The sequence below is a fragment of the Podarcis cretensis genome (genome assembly GCF_951804945.1).
Source record: "Podarcis cretensis genome assembly, chromosome: 7".
NCBI classification, from domain to species: domain Eukaryota; kingdom Metazoa; phylum Chordata; class Lepidosauria; order Squamata; family Lacertidae; genus Podarcis; species Podarcis cretensis.
Genome location: NC_137176.1, coordinates 65750050 through 65774903, shown reverse-complemented (window position 1 = coordinate 65774903; position 24854 = coordinate 65750050). Strand labels below are relative to the sequence as shown.

Here is a 24854-nt window from a genome sequence, read left to right as displayed (position 1 = left end):
TTTATTCTTTTATGGGCTTTGTGCTACTTGAATTTTCCTACATTGCTGTTCATTGTTTTATAGTTGCATGTCGAGGTCCCCAGGTCCACCCCAATAACTCACACATCACACAGAAATTTTTGTTTAAGATTTTTGGCATAATTTTGGCCACAACTTTATTAAAATACAAATTTGTGAGTGGTTGTGTAGGCATTGGTTGCGACTATCTCCCCCCACCATGGGGGACAGACTGACATTCCACACGATGCGAAAGTCAGAATGGGGGAATACACTTGGGGGTTACACGGAGCAGGGAACCTGCCCTCACCCCAAATGCAACCAGGAGCTCATTGCTATGGCCCGAGCCCCCTTGTCAGAGTGGACAAGCAATAGTTAGCTCCCAATTCCTTTAACGGAATCCCTTGCAGCAGCAGCATTAGAGGGGCAGGCACAGCCAATCCATGCCCCTCAACCAACCAAACCATAAACCAATGCCTAAACGCGAACCTTACAAGTTATGACGATTTGCTACGCAGTAGGCAAAAACCAAATGGCCCCAGCCAATCAGCCAGATGGACAAAATTCCTACCAGGCCCCCGCTCAAAAGCAGACGACCCCATGACAGGCATAGCAAGGTCAAAGCAAACAACCCTATTCTAGGGAGGGAGGGACAGGCAATCCAATGCACGGGCAAAAAGAGGAAGCCCTAGCCTTGTGCAAGGAGTTTTAGTATTTCTGGCTGTCAGTCAATAAATGGCAACATTAACTTCTTCCCAACAACAAGGGAAGCCCCAATCGCATCAGTGGCCAACGATCAATTAGCCCGCCCCCCAACTTTGGAGTGTCCTGGCGGCCCCCACTGCAACACGTGCTCTCCATGAAGGAGAACACGCTTTATCATAGCTAAATTGTATCTCCCCCACCACCAGTGTAAACTACCCTGTTTTCAGCTTGCAATCTTATGCACCTTTACTTGTGAATAAGCTCCACTGATCATAGCGGGAATCAATTATGGATTAATATGCATGGGACTGTGCTGCCGGTTGTGCAATTTTTGTGCTTTAAATAGCATGAACTATAGAAAGATACACTTCTCCCCTCTAATTTTCTTTCCCCCCTTCTAATCAGAGTTACTTATTTTAAGCATCAGTTGTTTATCTTGCTTATCATGTCACCTGTGTTATATTATAATTTATTTCCTCCCAATACAGTGACATTACAGTGTTCAGGTGGGAAATGAATTATTAATAAAGTTCCTGCATTTATGCAAATATTCATCATAATTAAAAATTGCATAAAGCCCAGAAAATATGGCATGTGGAATTAACTGTTTTTCAGCAGCCTGTGGCCCCCTCCCCATTTTTCGGTGTGTTTCCCCCCTTTTTTTGCACCAGGCGTCAGCTGTTCCTTAAAATTAAAGGTCTTAAATATGCATCTAATTTGAGTGTAATGTGAAAATTATACTGTATGTTGAATAAATACTAGTTTATCATTGCAACCTGCTCATTGGGAGTGAAAATCCGTGTAGGATATGATTATTTATAAAGCGAGATTTGTTAAACGAGCATTTTTTACATTAACAACAATAAGGGAATTAAATGAAAACGCTGAAAAATACTGTAGCTCAAAAGGTTTGTGAGGAGGGTAGATGAAACGCCATCAGGGACCTTTAAAACCCCTAGTAAAGATGTTAAGAAGAGGGTTGCTGGATCAGACCACAAGCATGATACAAACATGGCATAGTATCATCCATCTTAATTCAAAATGGCTGCTCTGTTGTGTGCATTAAGTTTACCATACCTGCTGGGCATGCTGAGAATGTAGGCCTTGCAGAGCCTATTCTGTTCACATAGTGGCCAGCCAGATGCAAAATGGTAGCCCACTCTCCCACTTGTGTTCCCCAGGGACTGGTATTCAGAAACACCCCATTCCCACCCCATCATACTTACATCTTTTCCTGCACCCCCACTCCATGGCTTTCTTTCTTTGATTCTTTCTCCCATTCCCAGCTCTGTTGTTTCTTTCTAGACCCCAATACTTCTTGCTCTGTCACCGCTTTATAGCTCTCCCCTGAAACTGCTTTCCTTTTCCCCTTTCTCTCAATAGCTTCCTCAGTGTCTTCCCCTTTGTCTGAGGTAAGTTGCAGTTGTTGCTGTTGTGGCCAGAGCTAGGCACGTCAACTTCTCTTTCAGCTTCCTTTTTTTTTTACCGTAGCAGCTCCTTGGGAGAAAATAATCAAAGTTTGGGGGTGGGATACAAAATGTTGGGTTTCCAGGTATAGCTATAGCTGTATCTTTTTGGAGGTGATTGAGTTAACCAGCAATTGGCCAGGATTGAGGCCTTGGGAGGCCACCACCATTCCCTGGTGATTGTTCTCATAAATGCCATCATTCATGCACATGGTAATCCATTGCATCAGGGCCCTTCAGATATTGCTGGACTCCAACTCCTATGAGCCTCAATCAGCATAACCAATAATTAGAGAAGGTGGGAGTTGTGGCCCAGTATATCAAGAGACCACAGGCTTCCCACTCACACACCAGTTTAGTAAACATAAGCAATGGAAGTGAAACCACTAGAAAGAGAGAAAATGTGAGCACTAGCAGCAAAAGTCAGACCATTAGAGAGAGTGTTAATGCATCGTGAGTTTGGAGTTTTAAGCAGACATACTGTTGGCATCATTTTACAAAGACACAAAGACATGCATTTTTATTTCATAGAATCATAGAGTTGGAAGAGACCACAAGGGCCATCGAGTCCAACCCCCTGCCAAGCAGGAAACACCATCAGAGCACTCCTGACATATGGTTGTCAAGCCTCTGCTTAAAGACCTCCAAAGAAGGAGACTCCACCACACTCCTTGGCAGCAAATTCCACTGTCGAACAGCTCTTACTGTCAGGAAGTTCTTCCTAATGTTTAGGTGGAATCTTCTTTCTTGTAGTTTGGAACCATTGCTCCGTGTCCGCTTCTCTGGAGGAGCAGAAAACAACCTTTCTCCCTCCTTTATGTGACATCCTTTTATATATTTGAACATGGCTATCATATCACCACTTAACCTCCTCTTCTCCAGGCTAAACATGCCCAGCTCCCTTAGCCGTTCCTCAGTGCATTTATAATACTAGTAAGTTTGCATTCTGCATATATAGATTTCATATTGTTTTCTGACATTCCCACCCACCCCCATTCCAAGCTGGGTCTGGTTCAGGCATGTGAAGAGGACAGCTCCTGCTTTCATGTAGTATGTTTCAAGGATGTCTTCACTTGACTTTCTAGATGTAGGAGTGTGTGGAGAATTTCTGTCTAATTGGTTTCTAGTGTTCATACTTGAAACTTCAGTGTTTTAGGGGACAGGGAAGTGCCCCAATAGTGTCCATAAGTGAGTTAGGTTGTAGCCAATGTTAGTCATACTTGGAATTAATTAATTCATTGAAATGAATAAAGACTGACTTAGGTACATTAATTTCAGTGAGTACTCTGAGTAGAACATAGTTGACCAACTCAATGTATCTTCATATGTATGATGAAAGCTGCATTCTTCCTGTTTGCTAAGGACCATTAGCTCAGACTTTGAATATTCTTTCACAGTGATTGATAGATGGCCTGATGAAGAAAAACCGTTTACTGTAGCCCAACTCCATTTTTCTCCTATGCTCTGAAATAGAAATAATGAATCTTAGTCACCAGTCCCATGCACACTTTCTTGGGAGTAATCACCATTTAACTATATGTTGCTTACTCCCAAGTAAACACTGCCAATTTGTTGTCATGTTCACTGCTTTTGTAATATGGTCCATTGGCATCTGTTGTAAGAGCCAGCAGACACACATTGCAGACAAAAACATTTTTAATCTTCTGAAAAGACCCGAATCTTTTCCTCCCCATGTGTTATGTTTATATTACTGCATGCAAACCACAGAATTCAATCATGTTTTATTACCATGTAATGAAATTTCAGAGTAAGATGAGTCTGCAGAACCATTTTTCTTTTAGATTTATCCAATCATTTTACACCTCTCAAAAGCATGTTGTCCTCTAATCCTTCTCTAGAAGATTAGTTTTACTTTGAACCCTTAAGCAACTTATAAACAACTGCCTTTATTATAATATGGCAAACATATTTTGTCCGCATTCTTTCTTAAGAAAGTCCCTTACATAACAAATTATGGGTCATATGAAAATCACTTAGTGAAGGAAATGTCAGTTCCCATTGACATGGCTGGCTTTTTGTGGATATACATTACATTCCTGCCACCCTTCTTCCATTTGATATAGCTAAGCCACAGTCCTATATCTGTGGTAGGTTCTTCGTCACAGACTAACATGCAATGCAATACTGTTGCTGAAAATTCTGATTTGCAGGGTCAAATTTATGAATCCAGTCTTAAACATTGGGATATCTCAGTTGGCAGAGCATGAGGCTCTTAATCTCAGGGTTGTGTGTTCGAGGCCCACATTGGGGGGGGGGGAATTGCTGCATTGCAGCGGGTTGACCTATATGACCCTCGTGGCTCCTTCCAACTCTACAATTCTATGGTTCTACCACATGGTCACATTTCCATGCTAGACATCCAGCATGCTAGATAGTATAGGTGACTGTGGCAGCACAGCACTTGGGGCTATTTAGGAAAATCTTCAAAGGGAAGGAGCATCATCCGACCCCCTTCCCAGAACTTTGGGACAATATGGTCCCAGGGCAAAATGAGACACAACAGAGGAGAGTCTGTTTTTCAACCTGAATCTGTCCTAACCTGAATCTGAGGAGACCAATTTAAATGGCAAAAGAACATGTGTGATAGGAACATTAAATGCTCTCCCTCCCATAATTTACTGCCTCAGAGTCCATATCCTGAGGCACTGTTCTTTCAACTAGACTCTCTTTGAGCCAATGCAAAAAAATAAATGATTATCAATGGGGATGGGAGGAGCTTCTAATTTCTGTGGGAAGGCTCAATAAGAGGCCAGTATAGGCTGTGAAATTCTCATGGTTGGCTTTCTTCATGGAGCACAGTGACGTCCCATGGTGCCTTGTCTTTCCTGGGTCGCTTTTCATGCTTCTGGTTGAGCACCACTTGCTCAGGTCAGTGTCAAAACCAGTTCTACCACACACAGAAAGTCTGTCTGTCTTCACCCTGTGTTTCCTATACCATTATCTCCTATCACAGCCTTGCTGTCTGTTCCGTCTGTGATTGCATGTGACTTCTATTTAGTTATTTTAATTTCATTTGGATTCTACGTTCCCCTTTTGGAATTGGTTGCTCAAATTAGGTCTATAGAATCCTAAGCCGTTTTCTCTCAAGCCAAGACCCGGCCAAAGGACCATTTAAACTCTTGTAATGCCAAGCCAAAGGGGAGAGCTTTGCCAAGCCTCTTTCACCATTGAGGCTGAAGGAGAGGAACTTCAAAAGGCTATGCCTTGCCTATGTGGGAGAGAGCCAATGGGCAGAGCCAATATTTCTGGCTTTTCTCAGCTGACCCCTATATATATATATATTTTAAAAAATCAGTTTTAGAAATTTCTCAAGGACATGAAGCTTTTAAAATATATGGTTCAAATATTGTTTCATAATACAGTGAATGGGAAATCTTAGACATTCTAGCACTTAGTTATTCTTTTCTTGCCCTGCGTACCAAAGAAAAAAGAAAAAAAGGGATAATCGGCTCAAGCTGGATTCATTTCATCTATACTCCTAATAATGTACTATTTTATAGAGGGAGGTCAATTAATTAAAATTCATCCGACAACTGAGAGTTGTTTTTAATTCACACGTCAGTGATTAGAGCTGTATAATGATAAAATCTGCCTGAAGACCCCTATTAAAACTGTATATCCACATACAGTGGTACCTCTGGTTGTGAACGGGATCCATTCTGGAGCCCCGTTCACAACATGAGCAGAACGTGACCCATGTCTGCGTGTGTGGGGGCTGTGATTCACCACTTCCGCGCATGTGCGTGACGTCATTTTGAGCGTCTGCGCATGACCGAGCCATGAAACCCAGAAGTAACCCGTTCCATTACTTCTGGTTCACCGCGGGACGTATTCTGAAAGAACGTAACCTGAACCGAACGTAACAAGAGGTATGACTGCACATTGAATGCATAGAAGTGAGTTGGGACAGGCTGGCTGACACCAGCACCAAGTAGGAGGGCAGGCGGTCAAGGTTCCATCAAAGCTCTGCACATGCACTCCATGAGGCATCTTCATGACACGTCAGTCCCCCCTCCCCGTTGTGTGTACGAGTGACATCAGCATCCCGTGGGGCATGCACACACACTGTGAGCATGCTGTGGGGTGTGCTGACATCATGCATGCATGGCATGGTGACATTGCACGGCCCCGAACCCCCTCAAACATGGGTCAACTTTCAGAAGGCCACACGCCAGTCACAGGTAAGGCCAGAAGGAAACCCTATCTCTTTAGTAGAGTTGGTATATTCAAAATATACCTATTTTGAAATGTATCTTCCTTCTATGAAATCTTGGCTGGATTTCATTAAAGTGCTGTATGGCCATTCAAATATTGATTGAAAATAGCATTTTACTATCCCAAATGGAAGTGTAAGATATCATTTTAAGTTGATACTTGAGTGAAAAAAATGAAACGAATAACATAAAACCCATCTTTATTTATCTATTTAGTGCTTAGATATGTGCTTAATCTTCTGCATAATGGCTCAGAATGTACAGAAACTTTGCTGTTCGGTAATATAGCATGAACACCTAATTAAAATATAGCAATATTCTTTCATAGCATTCCATGGTAGTTTTCCTGTAGGATAGGTAATGAGGAAATGCCAGATAAGTCTGTAAATATTTTTTAACTGGCAGGGATGCAGATTGTGAAATTCTTCCTAGTGTGACAAGAAATTTAAGCAGTGCTAAAAGCTAACTGTCAAAGGCATCCACAGCGCTAAAGCTTGTGCCAAGCCCAAATGCAGCAGTAGCAAAGTTGTTGTAAAATTCACACTGGTGCTGCCATAACTTTCAACACCACTCATCCCACTATTTGACAGCTTCATTTTGAAAGCTAAAATTTACTGGCAGGATATGGGTAAGAAGCAAGTAACACTGCCTGCATAGAAATTCAGGGATTTTATTTTATTTAAGTGAAGCAAGTGTAAGGTAAAGGCATGCTGAAAGCAAAATGAATATGTGATACAGATAGAATGAGCTTGAGGATCAAGTGAAGTCTTGTAGATAAATACAAAACAGCAACAGACGTTTTCAGCCCAGCTTCTCACCTGTTCTCCTGTGCCACTGTGCCATAGAACAGCTTAATAGGAAGGCTGGCCAGAAAAAAAACCCTGTTGTCTGCATGTAGTGTTATGCAATATTTGCAACACTGTAAAAGAGTTTAACTGAAAGATTAGCATCTGCGCCTACTACAAAGGAGTAGCTCTTGAAGGCCCTTGAAATCACATGGATGGATCAATTAGCAAGACTGTTTATTCAAAGAAGACACCTAGTAGGTCTTTTAATTCTTTCGACATATTTTCAATCCTCCTTGTGACTTTTTGGAACCAGGCTCAATGCTTCTGAGAGAGCAGATTTATTTGTCTTTTCTTTAAAACTTGAAGGATTTATCTATGGTACCCTCCTTGTAATGTCTCGTATTGAATTATTGTTTGGGGATTATGGGTGGGGTTAGTTTTTTATTGTTTTAATTGCATTGTGTTTCTATATGCTGTAACCCAACTTGGGACCTTCTTGAAGGGTGGGTAATAAAAACAAATAATAATAATAATAATAATTTTTTTTAAGTATTTGCTTTGGCTCAGAGATAGCAACTTGCCTAATGATTCCTGACTGCTCTGAGATTTGAAATAAGGAACTTTCCAGTACCCAGCTTACACTTTTAATCTCTTTGCTACATGAGGTAAATATAAATGTCAATGTTAATTTTATAGCACTTTTATCACACACGTGGAATGCTTAAGAATCTCTCATACTTAACCTTTCTAAAGCCCTGAGATAAAGGGCATTGATATTCCCATTGTACAGATTCCAAACAGAGGGTGTGATAGTGACTCATCCAATGCTGTTTGGAGAGTTCATTAGAGGACTTATCCAATATTACCCCTCCAGCTGCAGGGAGAGGGGGAGAGACAGTCCACACATTTGGGCTGAAATGCACGGTAGAGACAATAGAAATATTATGGCCTACCTTGTTCACCACCTAACTAAACTGTCATTCAGTGCCCACCACAAAGGGTGATAGATAACGTTGGAACTGACCCCCACAGGTAAATTTTTCAACTTGATAATTTTCTTTTGCCTGCTCCTTATCTTAAATTCCTTTTCAGTATTCACTTCTCGGTTTGAAGGCTCTCATTCTGTTTCTTTGCTGAAACTCCTGAAATGTGCAGCTCTCTGACCTCCTTCTCCAACTGAAATCCAGATGCTTTCTCATATAACTCCTTGAGCTGAAGAATCAGAAAATAAACTTCCTCGCTCAAAGAAAACCTGCAGTCATGTAAATCTTGAGTTTGTTATATACAGCGCATGCTACAAATAATGATGACAGCTGTGGCAGTATAAGCCCGTCATCTCCTGCATGCATAATACATCTCCATCAGTCTGAAACCAATAGAAATCTTGCATATAAATAATTACTGTTGCCATTGCCCAAGAGACTCAAATAACATATATCCAGATAGCTTCTAGAGTTTAAATTTGTTCAGTTCTAAATATCAGAGGAAAAGGTATCAGCTGGGTAGGATCTGATAGGCAAATATAACTCGTAGTTCCATTTGCCTATGCAATGGTAGGTACTTTTGTAGTTATTGTTCAGGAAACCACGCCTTGCTTAAATAAATGGTCACACAGTGTAAGACATGTCTGTGCAACTTGTGTGACACGAAGCAATACAGTCTGGTGCTGTGAACCTGAAAGCCAACAGTGGCCCACAGATGGACACAAAGGGAGAAAGGGCAGTGGTGCTTATTGAGGAGGCACTGGTCTCTGGGCTGGATTCATTGGGTCATAAATATGTTGGACGGAATAATTGCAATCCTCCTTGTGATCGAAAATCCTGTTCACACACTGTTGCCGATCACAGGGAACGTATTTACGTTCAGACAAACACACCTACTATCCCCCTTCAGTTCTCTCCACTCATTGTGACATGGTTTGAGATAGAAGCAGCACATGCATCATAATCCCTTCACTATGAATGCAGTTTAAAAGCACCTGAATGGATCCTGAATATCTTGGATGTGTTCCACTGGGGAGGAGAGCATCAAAACAATGGTGCATATCAGTATGCCACATTCGTGTGGTAGATCAGAGCCACAGTGCTGCTCTCTGTAGCTGATCTGGATGGCACTGGATGGGGCAGTGAGGTTGGGGCTACCAAGACACACCGGCAGAACCTCTTTTGCCCTCCCACTGGTGTGTCTTCATAGTCCCGACCTCACCATCACTCTGCCCTACCCAACTTCCATCCAGGTAAGTTGTAACAACCCCAACTGCTAGTGATGCATATTGGGGAGGCGATAGAATGACGTGAATGTTTTCATGAATAAGAAGAATGTATCTGAAAAGTAGGAGTAGGAGCATTCTCATGCTTGAAAGCGGATTGTTAAGCAGTTGCAAAGGAGCTGATGAAAGATTTAGTTCGCAAGTTGAGCATGGGAAGGATTGAAACCGTATCCCATTTCCTAATTAAAAATGTGACAAAAGGAGATGCTGTAAATCTCAAAGATACTGGCTGAAGAAACCAAACTATTTCCTGATTTCCCCCCTGCATCCTCTTATTACTCTTTAAGACTTCCCTTATTTAATGCCGCTGAGGGATCTCTATAAAACAAACCGTGAAACAACCCTCTGGTTTTTCCATCACAGTGACTCTAGCGCAGACTTGATCCTCAAGCTTTGGGGTGAACTAAAGTTTCCTTTAAAAATGTTTGTAACAAAAACAGTGCCTAAGGGCCAATATGTGTACATGAGGCAAGTCTGCCTGGATACTTTGTTAAGCACAAGAAAGGATATGGGTTCCCATTTTTGTACATGTCATTTTCTAAAATGATTGGTGTTGAGAAATGTATCCACTTTCCCATTAGCTTCTATGCCTAAGGGTGTCTTGCGGCATGTCTGCACTACAAATTGACAGCCTGCTTCTAAGGAACTACATCACCAGTTTTTCCAGTTCTGTAGCTCAAGCAGCTTGCTAAACTTGGGCATTTCTTGATCTTACCACAGACAAAGCCTTTCACTCCATGGCAGCTCATAATATGTTGCAGAATTCAAATACAGCAGGCCTCCACCTCTCATGATCTACCAAAAGCAGCCCAGTAGCCATGAATCATCAGCTCACCACAATCCATTTTTACAGCCAAACAGCATATGAAGTCTCTTGGTGGGCCACCATTCATGGTTGACGAGCTGCTTTCAGCTTGGTGATCCACAGCACAAATTGTGGCGGCCTGCTCCATTTGGAATTTTGGATTCTGCAGCATATTTGGAATTCTGAGGAATGACAGCCAATGTCTGGATATTGGTTCATATGTTGATATCTGCATTGTGTTCTGTTGTGTTCTTTTTTCTAATTAATGTCTTACATATTTCTTGGGGAGAGTTCAGGGGAAAGAGCCTGTTGGATACATTTATCAACAAATGATAGTACGAGAAGCTAATGTGGATCTTTCTCCCTTCCCTCTGCTCTCAGGTAACAAGTTCTGGGTCTTCAAGGACACTACTCTCCAGCCAGGATATCCTCACGATTTGATAACATTGGGCAGTGGGATTCCACCCCATGGTATTGATTCAGCAATTTGGTGGGAAGACGTTGGGAAAACCTACTTCTTCAAAGGAGATAGGTTGGTATATTCATCCTGGAAGGGACTAATCAACCTGTTATTTTCATAGCATTTGTGTATGACTGGTTGTGTTCCTTTGTTTTCCAATGGCCTTGTGAAAAATATTACACACATGGAATTTTTAGTGTTGGGTTGACTGTTTACTATTTCAAGGCTTTATATGTATGTTTCCACACAGGTTAAGACCTGTATCTTTTGTGTTTGCCCAACTATTATAAATCTTCTCTGTCAAGGGAAGCAAGTCTCTGAGGTTTCAGGTTCTACTGTGCACATTCATTTGTCTTTTATTTTCATTTAGCCTGCAATTAATTGTTTTATATACATCTTACAGGTGATGTCAAATAACTTCAGAGACCTAGGTACTGAAAGTTTTCAATGAATATGCATATTTTTCTATCTCCCTTCACTTCTGTGCTGGGACTTTTGAAATCCTAGCACAAAAGAATTTAGGGTCACAACACTGAAAACAAAGTGTTACAATTTCAGTATGAGTTTGGCGACAGAAATGGAGGATGACAGAAGACCTACAATCTGCTCCGTACTCTCAGAGCAGTTTAGCTTTATGCATTATGTTATTTGTGTGAAGCAAGTGTTGTGATGGATTGCTTCTAAAATGAACTGTGACTTTTGTTAATGCATTGTTTTAATCCTCAGTGCTCTTGGTAGTTAAGCAGGGTTTACCTCAACATGGCAAACAAGTACTGATAGAAGAGGAAGGAGGTTTAGCTCTACCTTGCTCCAGTTCCCTGCTGCTCTGTCTCCCCAACTTCCTGCTGCCTTATTTTGGACCAAGATGAAGCTGTGGCAAAGATTGGTCCTAGTGTTTTGTCCTTCTGCAGAAAGATTAGCAGAGAGCAGAACGTCTAGTACAGGGGCATGAATCAATTCTCCCTTGGACCCTAAAGGCGATGGGAAGTCATGCTGTGACTTCTATCTGTCTTAAGGGGATCTTGGCACCACCAAAATATTTTTCTGCCTAGCTCATGTTTTCTACTTTGATAGTATCTCAATGATTTCAACCTTTCACAAGGGAGATATATATGGAGCTACCTTAACACTGAGATGTCCTTGCTTATTTGGAAGCTCTGTGTGAGATTTGGAGCTCCTGAATGTGTAGCACTGACCAAAGTGCAACTCCTGTTGCCTAGATGCTTATAGAAACCACAGGAGAATGGACTTTTCCTCATTTCCTTCATGGTCAGGTCACAGCTGTGCAGCTGTAAATAGTTATGGGCCTTCCTCTGATATTCAAATCCACTTGGAAACACTTGAATGTAAAGATGCTCTCAGTATATTGAATAACATTGTGTATATATGCAATTCAGGGAATGAACCCTGTGTGCGTAACTAGATTTCCTGGTGTTTTTTTCCATATATATATATATATATATATATATATTCATATATATGTTTTCAGCATAAAATACAATAAAAACAGATTAATCTAAATGAAAATGAAAAAAGAAAATAACATAAAAGGGAAAAAAGAGAAAGAGGAGAAGAAAGAAAAAATACAAAGCGCTCTAGCAGAGGTAGAACTTAATGCTTGTTTCACACAAAAGGGTATGGACCTTCCCAGGAGTCACCTGGTAGCTTCCCTTCCTTCTCCCAGCCTCCCACCTTGGGACATCTCTCCTTCCCTGTCTCTCATACAGGATCTTTCACCTTCCATCCATCACCTTCCTGTGCATTTCTCAAAAGATAAAATGCAGGCAAAAGTAGAGTGGATAGAAGGAAAATGTGAAAGAAAACACAAGAAACGAAGATAAAAAGAAATAAAAAAAGAGAGACAGAGAAGAATATAGCACCAACAATTTTACTGGGCACCATAGGCAGTAGGACCTCTATGGAGTGTGTGAGACTCTCAGTTGCATCCCTGCAAGCATGCATGCTGTTTAAATCTTTTCCCCAACTGTGCTGCTAATTTTGTTTGCCTTTCTGAGCTATATAAGTCTACATTATGAAGACTGCCACAATCAGTTTTATAAATGGAGCCTTCTTTTCTGTGTACCAGGCTTGGGAGGAGAAGTAGGCAACATCTTGACGCCTGAAAAGTATGTTTAATTTCGAACATATTGCAATCAGCATCTACTGTGAACAAAACCTGTCCTATAGTTTGTCTCCTGCAGATAGGGAGATTTGTTATTTTTTAAAAGTTTATTCCTGGGCAACAGTTTTCAACCTGCAGGTTCTTGGGACCAAGACAATGGTTGGCATCCTGTTTCTGCATTTGTGACTTACACTTTCTGTAAGTTTTATTCGATTGAGGTTTTGTATAGTAGGTTTATTTCCAAAGGCAGCTATGCTAAGTCAAGGTCTTCCTAAAATACTATTAGCTTGAGCAATATACTTTAAAAAAATCAACCTAGAGGGAACTATCAAAGGAAACTTCTGCTGATGGAGAGGCTGCTACTTAGAACTGTAACAAGCATAATGAACCTCAGCAGGACATAAATGCAATACAGTATGTAAGAAGAAGATCGAAGAACATGAGCCATGCCAAGATAATTGAGCTATTACAGGATATTGACCACCAGTGGGAATAAGCCCATATCCCACTAAGCTTCACAGTACATATTGTTTATATCACCTCCCCCCCCCCTTCTTAATGTAATGTTAGAGTTGAATCCTCCTGCTGGTTTTAATTGCATGAATAAGCCTATTACGGTTTTCTTTCTGAATTAGGACAACCCACCGTTGCTTCTTTAGTAGCAATGAGGTTGTCAGGCATGAAAGAGACAGGCGAGAGGTGATGCCAAAGTCAAAGGAGCAAAATGGCCTCCCTGCTAAGATTGTGAAAATATGCTGTAGTCCTCTTAGGAGAAAAATGTGCCTGGAAAACCACAAGGAGAATGTACACATGAATGAGGAAGTCCCAAGGAAGTGATATAAATAGAAAAGTACACAACCATGCTGGATAAATCTATGCTGATTTTTCTACTGAGTACAATCTTGAATTAATCCCATGAAGTAGGGTTTGCCCGGCAGAACTCAGTTAAATTTGCTAGAGCTGTGCAAGAGATAGTGCCAGAGGACTTTATCTATACTTTGCTTGAATGCCTGTTGGTTTTGGTTTTGGTTTTTTAAAAAACCAGTTGGCTCTTCCCCTTATTACCCTGTTTCTGAACTCACTTGCAGCTTTGTAATTGGAGGCCATGGTGATCAAACCCATTTTATCTTTGAATTTTGCCATTAGTGAATCTCTTTTTCTGTACATGGAAAGATGGACTTCATTTGTTCAGTGATTTTAATCTATGTGCAGGCAGATTCTGTGCACCCTTCCTCTAAAAAAAATAAAATCCTGAGAATTAAGCTCTGTGTTTGATTTGGTTTATACATTTATTTATTTATTTATTTTATTATTATTATTTATTTATTCAGTTTGTATACTACCCTTCATCTGTACATCTCAGGATGACTGACAATGTAAACATACAAGATAAAAACATAAATTATATAATAAAAACAGGAGCAAAACAAAAACAATAAATACCCTCCCCCATATAATATAATTTTGGGGCATTTATATAGTGCTTAAATTGAATAGTACACAATAAAGATTAAAGCTATAAAAAGAGAATTCAGTTAAAATACCTACTGGACTCTTCTTTCTTCTTTGGCAATCAGTCGTAGCTGAGTAAGATTGTCTTCCACAAACACTGTTTTAACAGTGAGTCCGTAAGTGACTGTGGAGGCCAGTTTTGGATCCCCATGTCGTTCCACAGTGTGGACATAGGTTTCAGGGTGGGAGTTGATCAAGGTGAGGGTTTGCCAAACATGCCTTCCTCTTAGCATGTTTCTCCCTTTTGTCCTGAGTTTGAATGTCTTCAAAGCCCATGACGCCTTTGGTAAAGGCTATTCTCCAACTGGACTGCTCGTAGACTAGTATTTCCCAGTTGTCAGTGTTTATACTACATTTTTTAAGATTTTCCTTGAGAGAGTATTTAAACCTCTTTTGTTGACCACCAGCATTATGCTTTCCATTTTTAAGTTCAGAATAGAGAAGCTGTTTTGGAGGATGATAATCAGGCATCCGTACAACATGACCAGTCCAACGAAGTTGATGTTGAAGAATCATTGATGTTGAAGAATCATTGCTTCAACACTGGTGATCTTTGCTTTTTCCAGTAAACAGGCATTAGTTCGCCTGTCTTCTCAAGTGATATGCAATTTTTTTCAGAAACACCTTGGTGAAATCTTTTGAGGAGTTAGAGATGACATTTATAAGTGGTCCATGTTTCACAAGTGTAAGGTTGATAGTACAGTAGCTTTGTAAACAAGCATTTTTGTTTCCCTGAGAATGTCCCAGTCCTCAAACACTCTTCACTTCAGTCGGTAGAAAGCTGCACTCGCAGAGCTCAGGCAATGCTGGATTTCAGCGTCAATGTCAGCCCTTGTGGAAAGATAGCTACCCAGGTAGAAGTGATCAACATTTCCAATGTTACAATGTTAAGTTGGATTTGTGGCACTGCAGAGGGGTTATTTTGTGCTTTTTGGTGCAGGACTTTGGTTTTTTGGAAGCTGAGTGATAGGCCAAGCTTTTCGTAAGCTTCTGTGAAGATATTTAGGATGGTCTGGAGGTCATCCTCTGAGTATGCACACACTATGTTGTCATCAGCATATTGAAGCTTGATGATGGAAGTTATAATAACCTTACTCTTTGCTTTCAACCTACTCAAGTTAACATCATACTCAAGTTCACATCTGTTTGATATATGATTTCTACCCCGCTGAGGAGTTTTCCTTCAACAATGTGTAGGAACATGACAATGAAAATAATAAATTGAGTTGTGGCGATAACACAACCCCATTTAACTTCTGATCCCACTGTGAATGGTTCACTTTGAGAGCCATTGTTATCTGCGATTGTTGCTGTCATATTATCATGGAGGAGCCAGAGGATGTTCACAAATTTATCTGGGCAGCCAATTTTCAGAAGGACAGTCCACAGGGCATTACTATTTACAGTGTTGAAGGCCTTAGGTCAATAAACACCATATACAGGGATTGGTTTTGCTCTCTGCATTTTTCTTGAAGCTGTTGAGTGGTGAAAATCATGTCCCCCTAGAAGGTCAAAAACCATTTTAGGATTCAGGAAGTGTAGCCTCAGATATAGTTAGAAGACAGTTTGCTAAGATCCTTGCAAGAATTTTGCTGACCTCAGCTAATAAAGAGATGCCTCGATAGTTTCCACAGTCCATTCTATCACCTTTTTTTAAAAAAGGTTGATAATTTTGGCATCTGTAAAGTCTGCAGGGATCTGCTTTCTCTCCCAGATTTTTTCAATGAGCTTGTGACGTTGTTGTGTAAGTTCAATTCCGCCCACTTTGAAGACATCGGAAGGCATCCCATCAGGTCTGCTGGCTTTGTTGTTTTTCATTTGGCTAATAGCTGTACACAACTCTCCCAGATTTGGAGATACTGAAAGCTCATCTCTAATTTGTTTTCGTGGAATTTTTGAGAGGACCTCAGCAGCTGTGGCTAAGGAGATGCTGGTAATGTTCTTTCCAGTGTAATGCAATAGTTTCTTTATCTTTTAGAAGTGTGGTACTGTCTGTTGAGCATAGGGGGCATATCCCATTATTTATTGGTCCATAGGTGGTCGTTGTGACTTTAAAGAAACTCTATGCATCATGAGTGTCAGCTAAGTGCTGAAACTCTTGAGCTTTTTTTATCCACCAGGTGTTCTTTAGTTCTCTAGTTCTTCTTTGAACCTCAGCCTTAGCACTGGTATAGGGTTTATTCTTAGTGGCCATTTCTATCTCTTTGCCAGATCTGAAAGGCCTTCATTTTCTTCTCAATAATATGTTCAGTCTCACTATCATTCTCATCACATCAGTCCTGGTGTTTGAAATACCGTATTTTTTGCTCTATAAGACTCACTTTTCCCCTCCTAAAAAGTATAGGGAAATGTGTGTGCGTCTTATGGAGCAAATGCAGGCTGCACAGCTATCCCAGAAGCCAGAACAGCAAGAGGGATTGCTGCTTTCACTGCGCAGCGATCCCTCTTGCTGTTCTGGCTTCTGAGATTCAGAATATTTTTTTCTTGTTTTCCTCCTCCAAAAACTAGGTGCGTCTTGTGGTCTGGTGCGTCTTATAGAGCGAAAAATATGGTACTTACTGGAATAAAGTCTTCAGTAGGAACTAGAAGTTTGAATGGGAGGGGGCTTGACTGACCTCAACTGGAAAGGAGTTCCATAAAATTGGGCCCACAGCATGGAGGACATAGCTCCTGGAGAAAATGAGCCATGCATCTGACCACTAACAGTCACTTCCCCAAAGACCTCAGTTATTGGTCAGATTGCCATTAAGTAAATCAAATTTACTTCTGAATTAGCATGTCTCAGACTGTGCGAGAGCCAGTGTGCTGTAGTGGTTAAGAGCGGTAGTCTCGTAATCTGAGGAACTGGGTTCGCGTCTCCACTCCTCCACATGCAGCTGCTGGGTGACCTTGGGCCAGTCACGCTTCTCTGAAGTCTCTCAGCCCCACTCACCTCACAGAGTGTTTTTTGTGGGGGAGGAAGGGAAAGGAGAATGTTAGCTGCTTTGAGACTCCTGAAGGGGAGTGAAAGGCGGGATATCAAATCCAAACTCCTCTTCTTCTTCTTCTTCTTTTGTTAAACCTCTGATGAATTGAGAACTTAAGATAGCCTCCATGTCTGAATCATGTAAAGAATATAGTCTATCGTTACCAGGGGCATGGGTCCACACTACTGACCAGTTCCCTAGTATCAAGGACGCTCCTGCTGGGACATCTGTTGTGAAGAAGTCTATGGATGAGCTCACATACAGGCTTCTTTAGAACAGACATCTAACCCAATGCATAGATGTCTAGAGGTGGTTGAGCAATGTGGCAACATTCCCCAGTAATGTTATGATGTGATTAATACCTGAGGAAGACTAATGCATATTGCATTTGCTGAGTGTAGGATCAAATGGCCATTTTCAATGAAAATTATACAAACTGCTTTCTTATTTTTAAATACTCCCCCCTCCAGTGTGTGTCTCTTCATTCATATGTAATTTCTGACACATAGTTGTGACCGAAAGTGAATTTTTATTGACTGTGAAAATACTGCAGAAAGACCACTCATCTCTTTTCTCGCCTATCATAAAACATGAAGAAAAAAGAGTTTTATTCATGCTTTAGGGAATGGATAGAAGCCTTTTTTTCTAATAACTAAAATGACTTCGTCTCAAAACATCGCACATGATTTTAAGCTTAATCTTGAAAACAAAAAGCCTTTGGCAGATCAGCAACAAAATATATTTGGCATGCACAGTGAACTTCTGCTGGGAGGAAGCCTCTAGAATAAAGATTTATTTTTTAGAAATATTATGGGGGAAACCCAGCAATTTCTATAAGATAAGCTGCTCAATTCAATGCACACGGAAGAGCACCCAATTGTTTTCTGAAAGACTCACTGTCATGCAGGTGGAGGTGGAAGTGCAGCTGCATGTTTAAAGCCAGATTTTTTAAAAACCATGACAAGCAGGATTAAAAGAACTCTGAACTGATAGGGCAGAAGTTTTGGCTTAGCGCTTCCTTCATGACCGACCCTTTGTGTGGCCTACAAAGTTGTAACCCACTTTGCTTTGGCTGGGACAACACTGGGGCTTCCTCTACCTTTTGGTGCTGAGCACTGCTCACAGCACATTGCAAGAACATGGTTAGGCAATCACAAGCAGCCCACATAATAAGCAAAATCTGGTAACCACCCAACCAACAAGACTCCATCTTCTCAGGATTCAGACTCACTTTATTGCCCCTTATGCAGTCTAACACTGCATCCAGATACCCCTCTGGGTTTCTCACAGCTTTTCCCGATTCAGATGTAACAGAGAAATAAAACTTCACATCTTAAGCATATTGACAACACCTTGCTTTAAAATAGTATTGAAGTGTAATCTTGTGCACATTACTCAGAAGTAAGGTCCACTGTATTATGTGGGGCTTACTCCTGTGTAAATATCCATAGGATTACAGCCTTAGCGACTCTGAATTTGTGCACTACTGCTGCTGTTGTTGTTTTGTTTTACTGCAAATATTTCTCTGTACCCAGATTTAGCATGTACAGAATTCAGCATATTGAATTATTTAATGCATATTGCATGATTGGGTAACAAAAGACTCCTGTAAAGCATTCATAAGAGAAGAGTTAAGATTGCTGTGGGAACCTTAACTCAGAGTTTAATGGCTTGTGTGTGATTAAAACTTCAACTGAAACATTATTATGGAACTTTGCATATAATGTTCCTCCTTGTGCGGCTTTGTAGAACCCCTAGGCATCAGAGTTGTTCTGATTATGCAGAAGGCGCTTGTTGATTTGGTTTTCAAACTAGGCAAATCTTTTTATCTACTGTGCCCTTACTAGAAACAGCTGTCCAATCGGCAAGCAGATAAAACGCCTTTGTTACCTGGGAATGTACCTAAAGCAGGAAGGATGTTGTTGCCCTGATTTCATAATTGCACTCAGTGTTTCTTTTCTGATATTGAAAATAGGCATTCATAAATGCATATTCTAATCATGTAGCTTTGTTTATTAGGTACTGGAGGTACAGTGAAGATATGAGAACTATGGATCCTGGTTATCCCAAACCAATCACAATATGGAAAGGTATCCCAGAATCACCTCAGGGAGCCTTTGTCCACAAAGAAAATGGTACGTAGCTTCTTGTGCATGTTATTGTTCTTTAATAAAACAATCTTCCTGATCTGCAGGCCATCTTTTAAGTACCTCACTTTTTCGAGCTGTGCCTTGCTACCTGAATTTACACTGCTTTGTAACCCCATGTCAGGACACCTATAAATAGATGCTTTTGGATTTCTGAATTTTTAAAATATTCTACTTGTTCTCAGATTGTTTCCATATTAATCTTTGAATCCAGTGATTGGGAATCCCCTCCTCTTTCTTCGGACTCATAGATCAAGATGGTGGAACAGGGGAAGTGTAAATATACATTTCTCCCCATGTCATTCACTCACTGAAAATTTGCCACCCAGAGCTGCTATTTGCTGCAGATTACAATAATATAGAGTCATTTCCAAATTAATCCAGAATGGGATTTTCTTGTTAGAGTTTGCCCATCTCTTGTGTATGCTGTTTCTCTATCACTTTGAACCTTATTCTCCAAACACTGGTTCACCGCTTCTGGATTTAGTCTGGAGTATAATTTGCTTGTGTTGTGCAAATTTTTGCCCCATTGGCTTTATCCAGGTGAATCTACTTTTGTGCTGTGGAGCACACAATTGCAAAGTGTTATCACAAGTTCATTGCTATTTGATGCAAAATAAAGAAGAGCAAAGGATGACCCAGTGGTTTTGAACCTAAGTTTACATCAGTACTAAATTATTTATTGCAAAGTTATAGCTAAACTATATTGCACATTTATGTAACCACTATAACCCCTGGACTAAGATGAAGCACCATAGACTTTTCTTGATGCTGAAAGTCGACATTATGTGCATATTAATTACCGCCCTTAACAATTTGATGATGTGGTCTTGAGAGTGAAATAAAGATATGGGATTGCAACCAGTTTCACTTGCTACGTACCTCTAGCTCTCCACATGTGATTGATTTAACAGAGATTGGGAGGGGGTTGTCCCTTCCTTCTTCCCTCAGGATGTGTCTCCCCTGTAAAAGATTATGAGACATTTCCCCCTAGTTTAGAATCTTTATTCCTTCCTTTGGCTCAAATATCTAATTTCTGCAGACAACATTTTCTTCTCGGGAATACTCTTAATCACTTCCTTGCTTTAAGTCTGTTTCATCCATCAATAGAAAATCTTTCCTGAGCAGAGCATTTTGGGTGTGTGAGGGCGGAAGTTTCTTTTTTTTGCAGCAGCAGCAGCAGCAGGAAACTAGTTTGTGCAACACTGTGTACTTACATTTATTGCCATAAAAAACTAGTTTTATTTGTGTGCGCGCACACACACACACACACACTCATATGTCTCTATAAAGACTTGTGTTAAAGTATATATAGTATCTGATGCACTAGGTAGGATTGGAAATGCATTTCAATTAAATTTGGCTCCAGTGTAAATACAGAGTGCTAAATGTGTCAAGGCATCTTCATTCACTTCTGTAAGGTGTGTGTGAGGTTGGGGAGAACATTCCCAGATTCACAGCAGTGAATGGTGCTGTTGTTGCACACAAATATGCTCTATATGTGAATCAGAGCTGATAAAAGTAATCTCATGCTGTATTAGCTGGCTTCCTTAAATGTATTACATTTAACCAATAAACATGCAAGTAGGAGTTGTGGACATATCACAAGTACAGTGGTACCTCAGTTTTCAAACGTAATCCATTCCAGAAGACCATTTGACTTCCGAAATGTTCGGAAACCAAAGCATGCATTTCCATCCAGAAAACTCAATATGGAAGCCATGTGGTTTCTGAAAAGCGTTCAAAAACTGAAGCAATTACTTCTGGGTTTTCACTGTTCAAAAGCCGAAACATTCGACTTCTGAGATGTCCGAAAACCGAGGTACCACTATATTTTCAGTGCATCATACTGATGTGCAAATAAAGCCTTTGCTGCACCTTCTAATCACTATAATATAAGGCAGGGTTGCCACCTGTCCTTAGAAAATGTAACTGTCCCTGTTTTGGACAAGTGCCCCCTGCCCTGTGTGGATTTCAATCAGGACACCTTTTTCCCAATATTTGAGTTCATCCTCAGAATATGCGGGGAGAGGGTGGGTCTGGTGGAGAGTGAGAGAGAGGGTTTAGGCAGACAGGGCAGAGGGTAGATCCCATTCATTGGTTGGCGTCACCTGACCATCTCCCTTCTCCTCGCTCCCTGTTAGTCTACCTGAAGGAGCATCTCCACCCCCATCATTCAACCCAGACACTGAGGTCCACCTCTAAGGGACTTCTGGCGGTTCTGTCACTGCGAGAAGTGAGGTTAAAGGGAACCAGGCAGAGGGCCTTCTCAGTAGTGGTGCCCGCCCTGTGGAACGCCCTCCCATCAGATGTCAAAGAAATAAACAACTATCTGACTTTTAAAAGACATCTGAAGGCAACTCTGTTTAGGGAAGTTTTTAATGTTTGATATTTTATCATGTTTTTAATATTCTCTTGGGAGCCGCCCAGAGTGGCTAGGGAAACCCAGCCAGATGGACAGGATGTAAATAATAAATTATCATCATCAATGTCCTCACCACTACTATATCTACTGTATTATCCCCACCAACCCCAGGAGCACCCCTCCCTTCCTTAACACTGTCGGGCATGAGAGAGAGACAGCTGGCCCAAAATGGTGGCTGCATCGCTGTCGGAGCAGCTGATGAGGAACGCGGCCTGGCGTAAGCGACAATAGAGGGAAGAGGAAAGAAGTGGTCTCCTTCGCCCATTCCTTTCTTCCCTTTTGCTGCTGCCCCTCTTCAGCCCCACCACTTGGCCCTCTGCACCACCCTGCCCTGACCTTTCCTCCTCCCTCTTCCTCCGTGCTCTTCTGCTGCCAGCATGGGTGAGAGGCTGGAGCTCCAACTCAAGTTGCCCATGGCAGCTGGCCATCTATCCCCGGCCCCCGGCTGTCTATGTGAGTCGAGCGAAAGAGTGGGGCCAAGTTGCTGAGGGAGGTGGGAAGCCAAATGTGAGCAACACCCCTCCACCAAGGGGGGCAGGATTTGGTGTCATGAGAGTGTTGTGCCCCCCCCCCCCCAACCACCAATCTGTCCTGTATTTTGCCTGACCAAAGGTAGCAGCCCTAAATATAGGACTAAGTAGGTGGAACTGAAATAACTACATACTCTTCTATGATACACCCTTGCCTTTTCCCTCTCCTTCCACCTATGTCTTATCTATGTTGAATGATAGACTGTAAGCCTCTTAGGACAGGGACTTCTCCGCTCATACTTTGCACAGTGATGGCATAAGAGAGAAAAACCACCATAAATAATAGGAAGGTTATGTTGTTGTCCCCTGTGATAGAATGTGAGTGGAGTTTCACTGCTTCCCAGTCAGAGGGCTACAAAACTAGCCCAGAGATTTCAGCCTTTGCTTTCAGGATGCAATAATTTCCATTTTATTTATGTGTAAATGGCTGTGCATTACAGGGGGGAAAATGGACTTCCATATTTTCAGTGCAGGTCAGTAAATTTTCTGTAAAGGGCACCTGTGTGTCTGAAAACATACAGTAAATGAATGCCTGGAAACCTGAACCAATTGCACTCCACAGCAGAGTGTTTCCGAGGCATTTTGAGATGAGTGGCTTCTCTTGAAATGTTTCAGCAAAATCACGGTCAATTCACTGAGGAGACATGAGGATTCATTCTTTTTCTGTAGTGTGTGAAGTGGCCCTGAGGTCACACTGAACTTCATTGGTTTTCAGTTACTAAAATAACAGCAAAGATACCTGAGACCTAGGCAGACAATACAATTAAGGAGTGAGCCGTTTTTGCCTTTGTGTTGTGTTGTTGTTAATGTCGTTTCTTCGAGGCTAAATGTAAGAAATCCTCTGGGCTCTCGGAGAAGAAAAACTAAGTATTGAAAGTTGCCTGGTGAAGCCTGCAAGGAACAGTGCTGTGAATTGTCCCCCAAAGTCAAGATCACTGCATGGCGCAATTGGTGATTGCATCAACAGACAATGAAACAAGCAAATGAGAAACCCCACAACCTACTTTCAGAGAACTCTGATGAATTTTTGCCTGAAACCATTTCTCTTCTACTCTTCAGATAAAGATTTGACTTGAAATTGTACCAGATAGCTTCAGGGGAGAAACTTCAGAGGAACTGCTTCCAATTAAACAACATCTTTCATTAATATAGCGCTAATCCTTTTAGCTTCCTAGTTCATTTTGGGGGAGGGGAGAAACATTTGTGTTGCTTGATTAAAAACAACAGAAACTGAGATATATGTCTCCTATTCTTACATCTACTTTTGAAAGCTTCTTGATAGTAAGAAATATCTTCAACAGGACCAGCTTTGTTTGAGAAAAAAAGATGTGTAAGCTTTTGAGTTACGCAGAAAGCTTTAGAAGAAAGTTTTATACATTTTGGCAGGACTTGGGGCAGAGTTATGCATTACAATTAGGTAAGGGGAGCTGCCACCAAAAATGACATTTCTCCCTATTTCAGGTTCTCGCCTCCTTCACTGTAACATGCAGTATATTTTAGAACATCATCAAGTTATGCGTTTTCCAACCCAACCAGCAGCAGAGTGAGCAAATTATGCTGATTTTCAGTGGCATACTTGATGTAAACATATGTTATTTTGTTAAATAACATCGTTCAGCCCGGACACTGAGATCCAGCACCGAGGGCCTTCTGGCAGTTCCCTCATTGCGAGAAGTGAGGTTACAGGGAACCAGACAGAGGGCCTTCTCGGTAGTGGCGCCCGCCCTGTGGAATGCCCTCCCTTCAGATGTGAAGGAAATAAGCAGCTATCTTCTTTTTAAACGACATCTGAAGGCAGCCCTGTTTAGGGAAGTTTTTAATATTTAATGCTGTGTTGTTTTTAACACTTGATTGGAAGCCGCCCAGAGTGGCTGGGGAAACTCAGCCAGATGGGCGGGGTATAAATAATAAATTATTATTATTATTATTATTATTATTATTATTATTATTATTAAATGTCAAAAAGAGGTACTCCGGTTGTTTGCATATAAATTTCCAACCATGTGGATGACTCTTATGGGAGCAGGAGACCTTTAGATGGCTGAGAGTAATGGGGTAGAAGGAGAGGTCACAGGAATACACTGGTTCATGATGGTTGAGAGATAGCATGGAGAGAAGGTCAGGAAGGGACTGGGTGTTTGTGCTGCACATGGGAGGAAACAGAAAGTCACACAGACTTTGACGAGGAATGTTGTTTGAACAACAAACAAGATAAATGATTTTGTGGTAGAGTTTGGAACAGAGCTGAGAAAAGGTGACAATGGAAATGCAGAGAATATTGCAGTGGGTCAGGGTAAGAGATGATTGGAAGTGTATTAGAGATTTTGCTGAGCAGGCAGAAAGGTAGGGCAATGTCGTATCAGGAGAAGCAACCCAACTTGCTGATGGGCAGAATATAAGAAACAAAGAAGGTGGGGGCAACAGGAT

The 24854-nt window shown here is 41.2% G+C and overlaps 1 protein-coding gene and 1 long non-coding RNA gene across 3 annotated transcripts in view; both read left to right on the top strand.

The window, feature by feature from the left end:
• LOC307219798 overlaps window positions 1-24854 on the top strand; it is a 423907-nt gene that overhangs the window by 189449 nt on the left and 209604 nt on the right. The gene's annotated exons all lie outside the window — the stretch shown is intronic.
• The window catches only part of MMP16 (matrix metallopeptidase 16), a 170613-nt gene that overhangs the window by 142387 nt on the left and 3372 nt on the right, over window positions 1-24854 (top strand). For both annotated transcript variants that reach the window (XM_079983108.1, XM_079983109.1), the window contains 2 exons: window positions 10647-10797; window positions 19345-19460. In XM_079983108.1, coding sequence (XP_079839234.1) covers window positions 10647-10797; window positions 19345-19460 — 267 coding nt within the window. The remainder of the gene's footprint in view (window positions 1-10646; window positions 10798-19344; window positions 19461-24854) is intronic.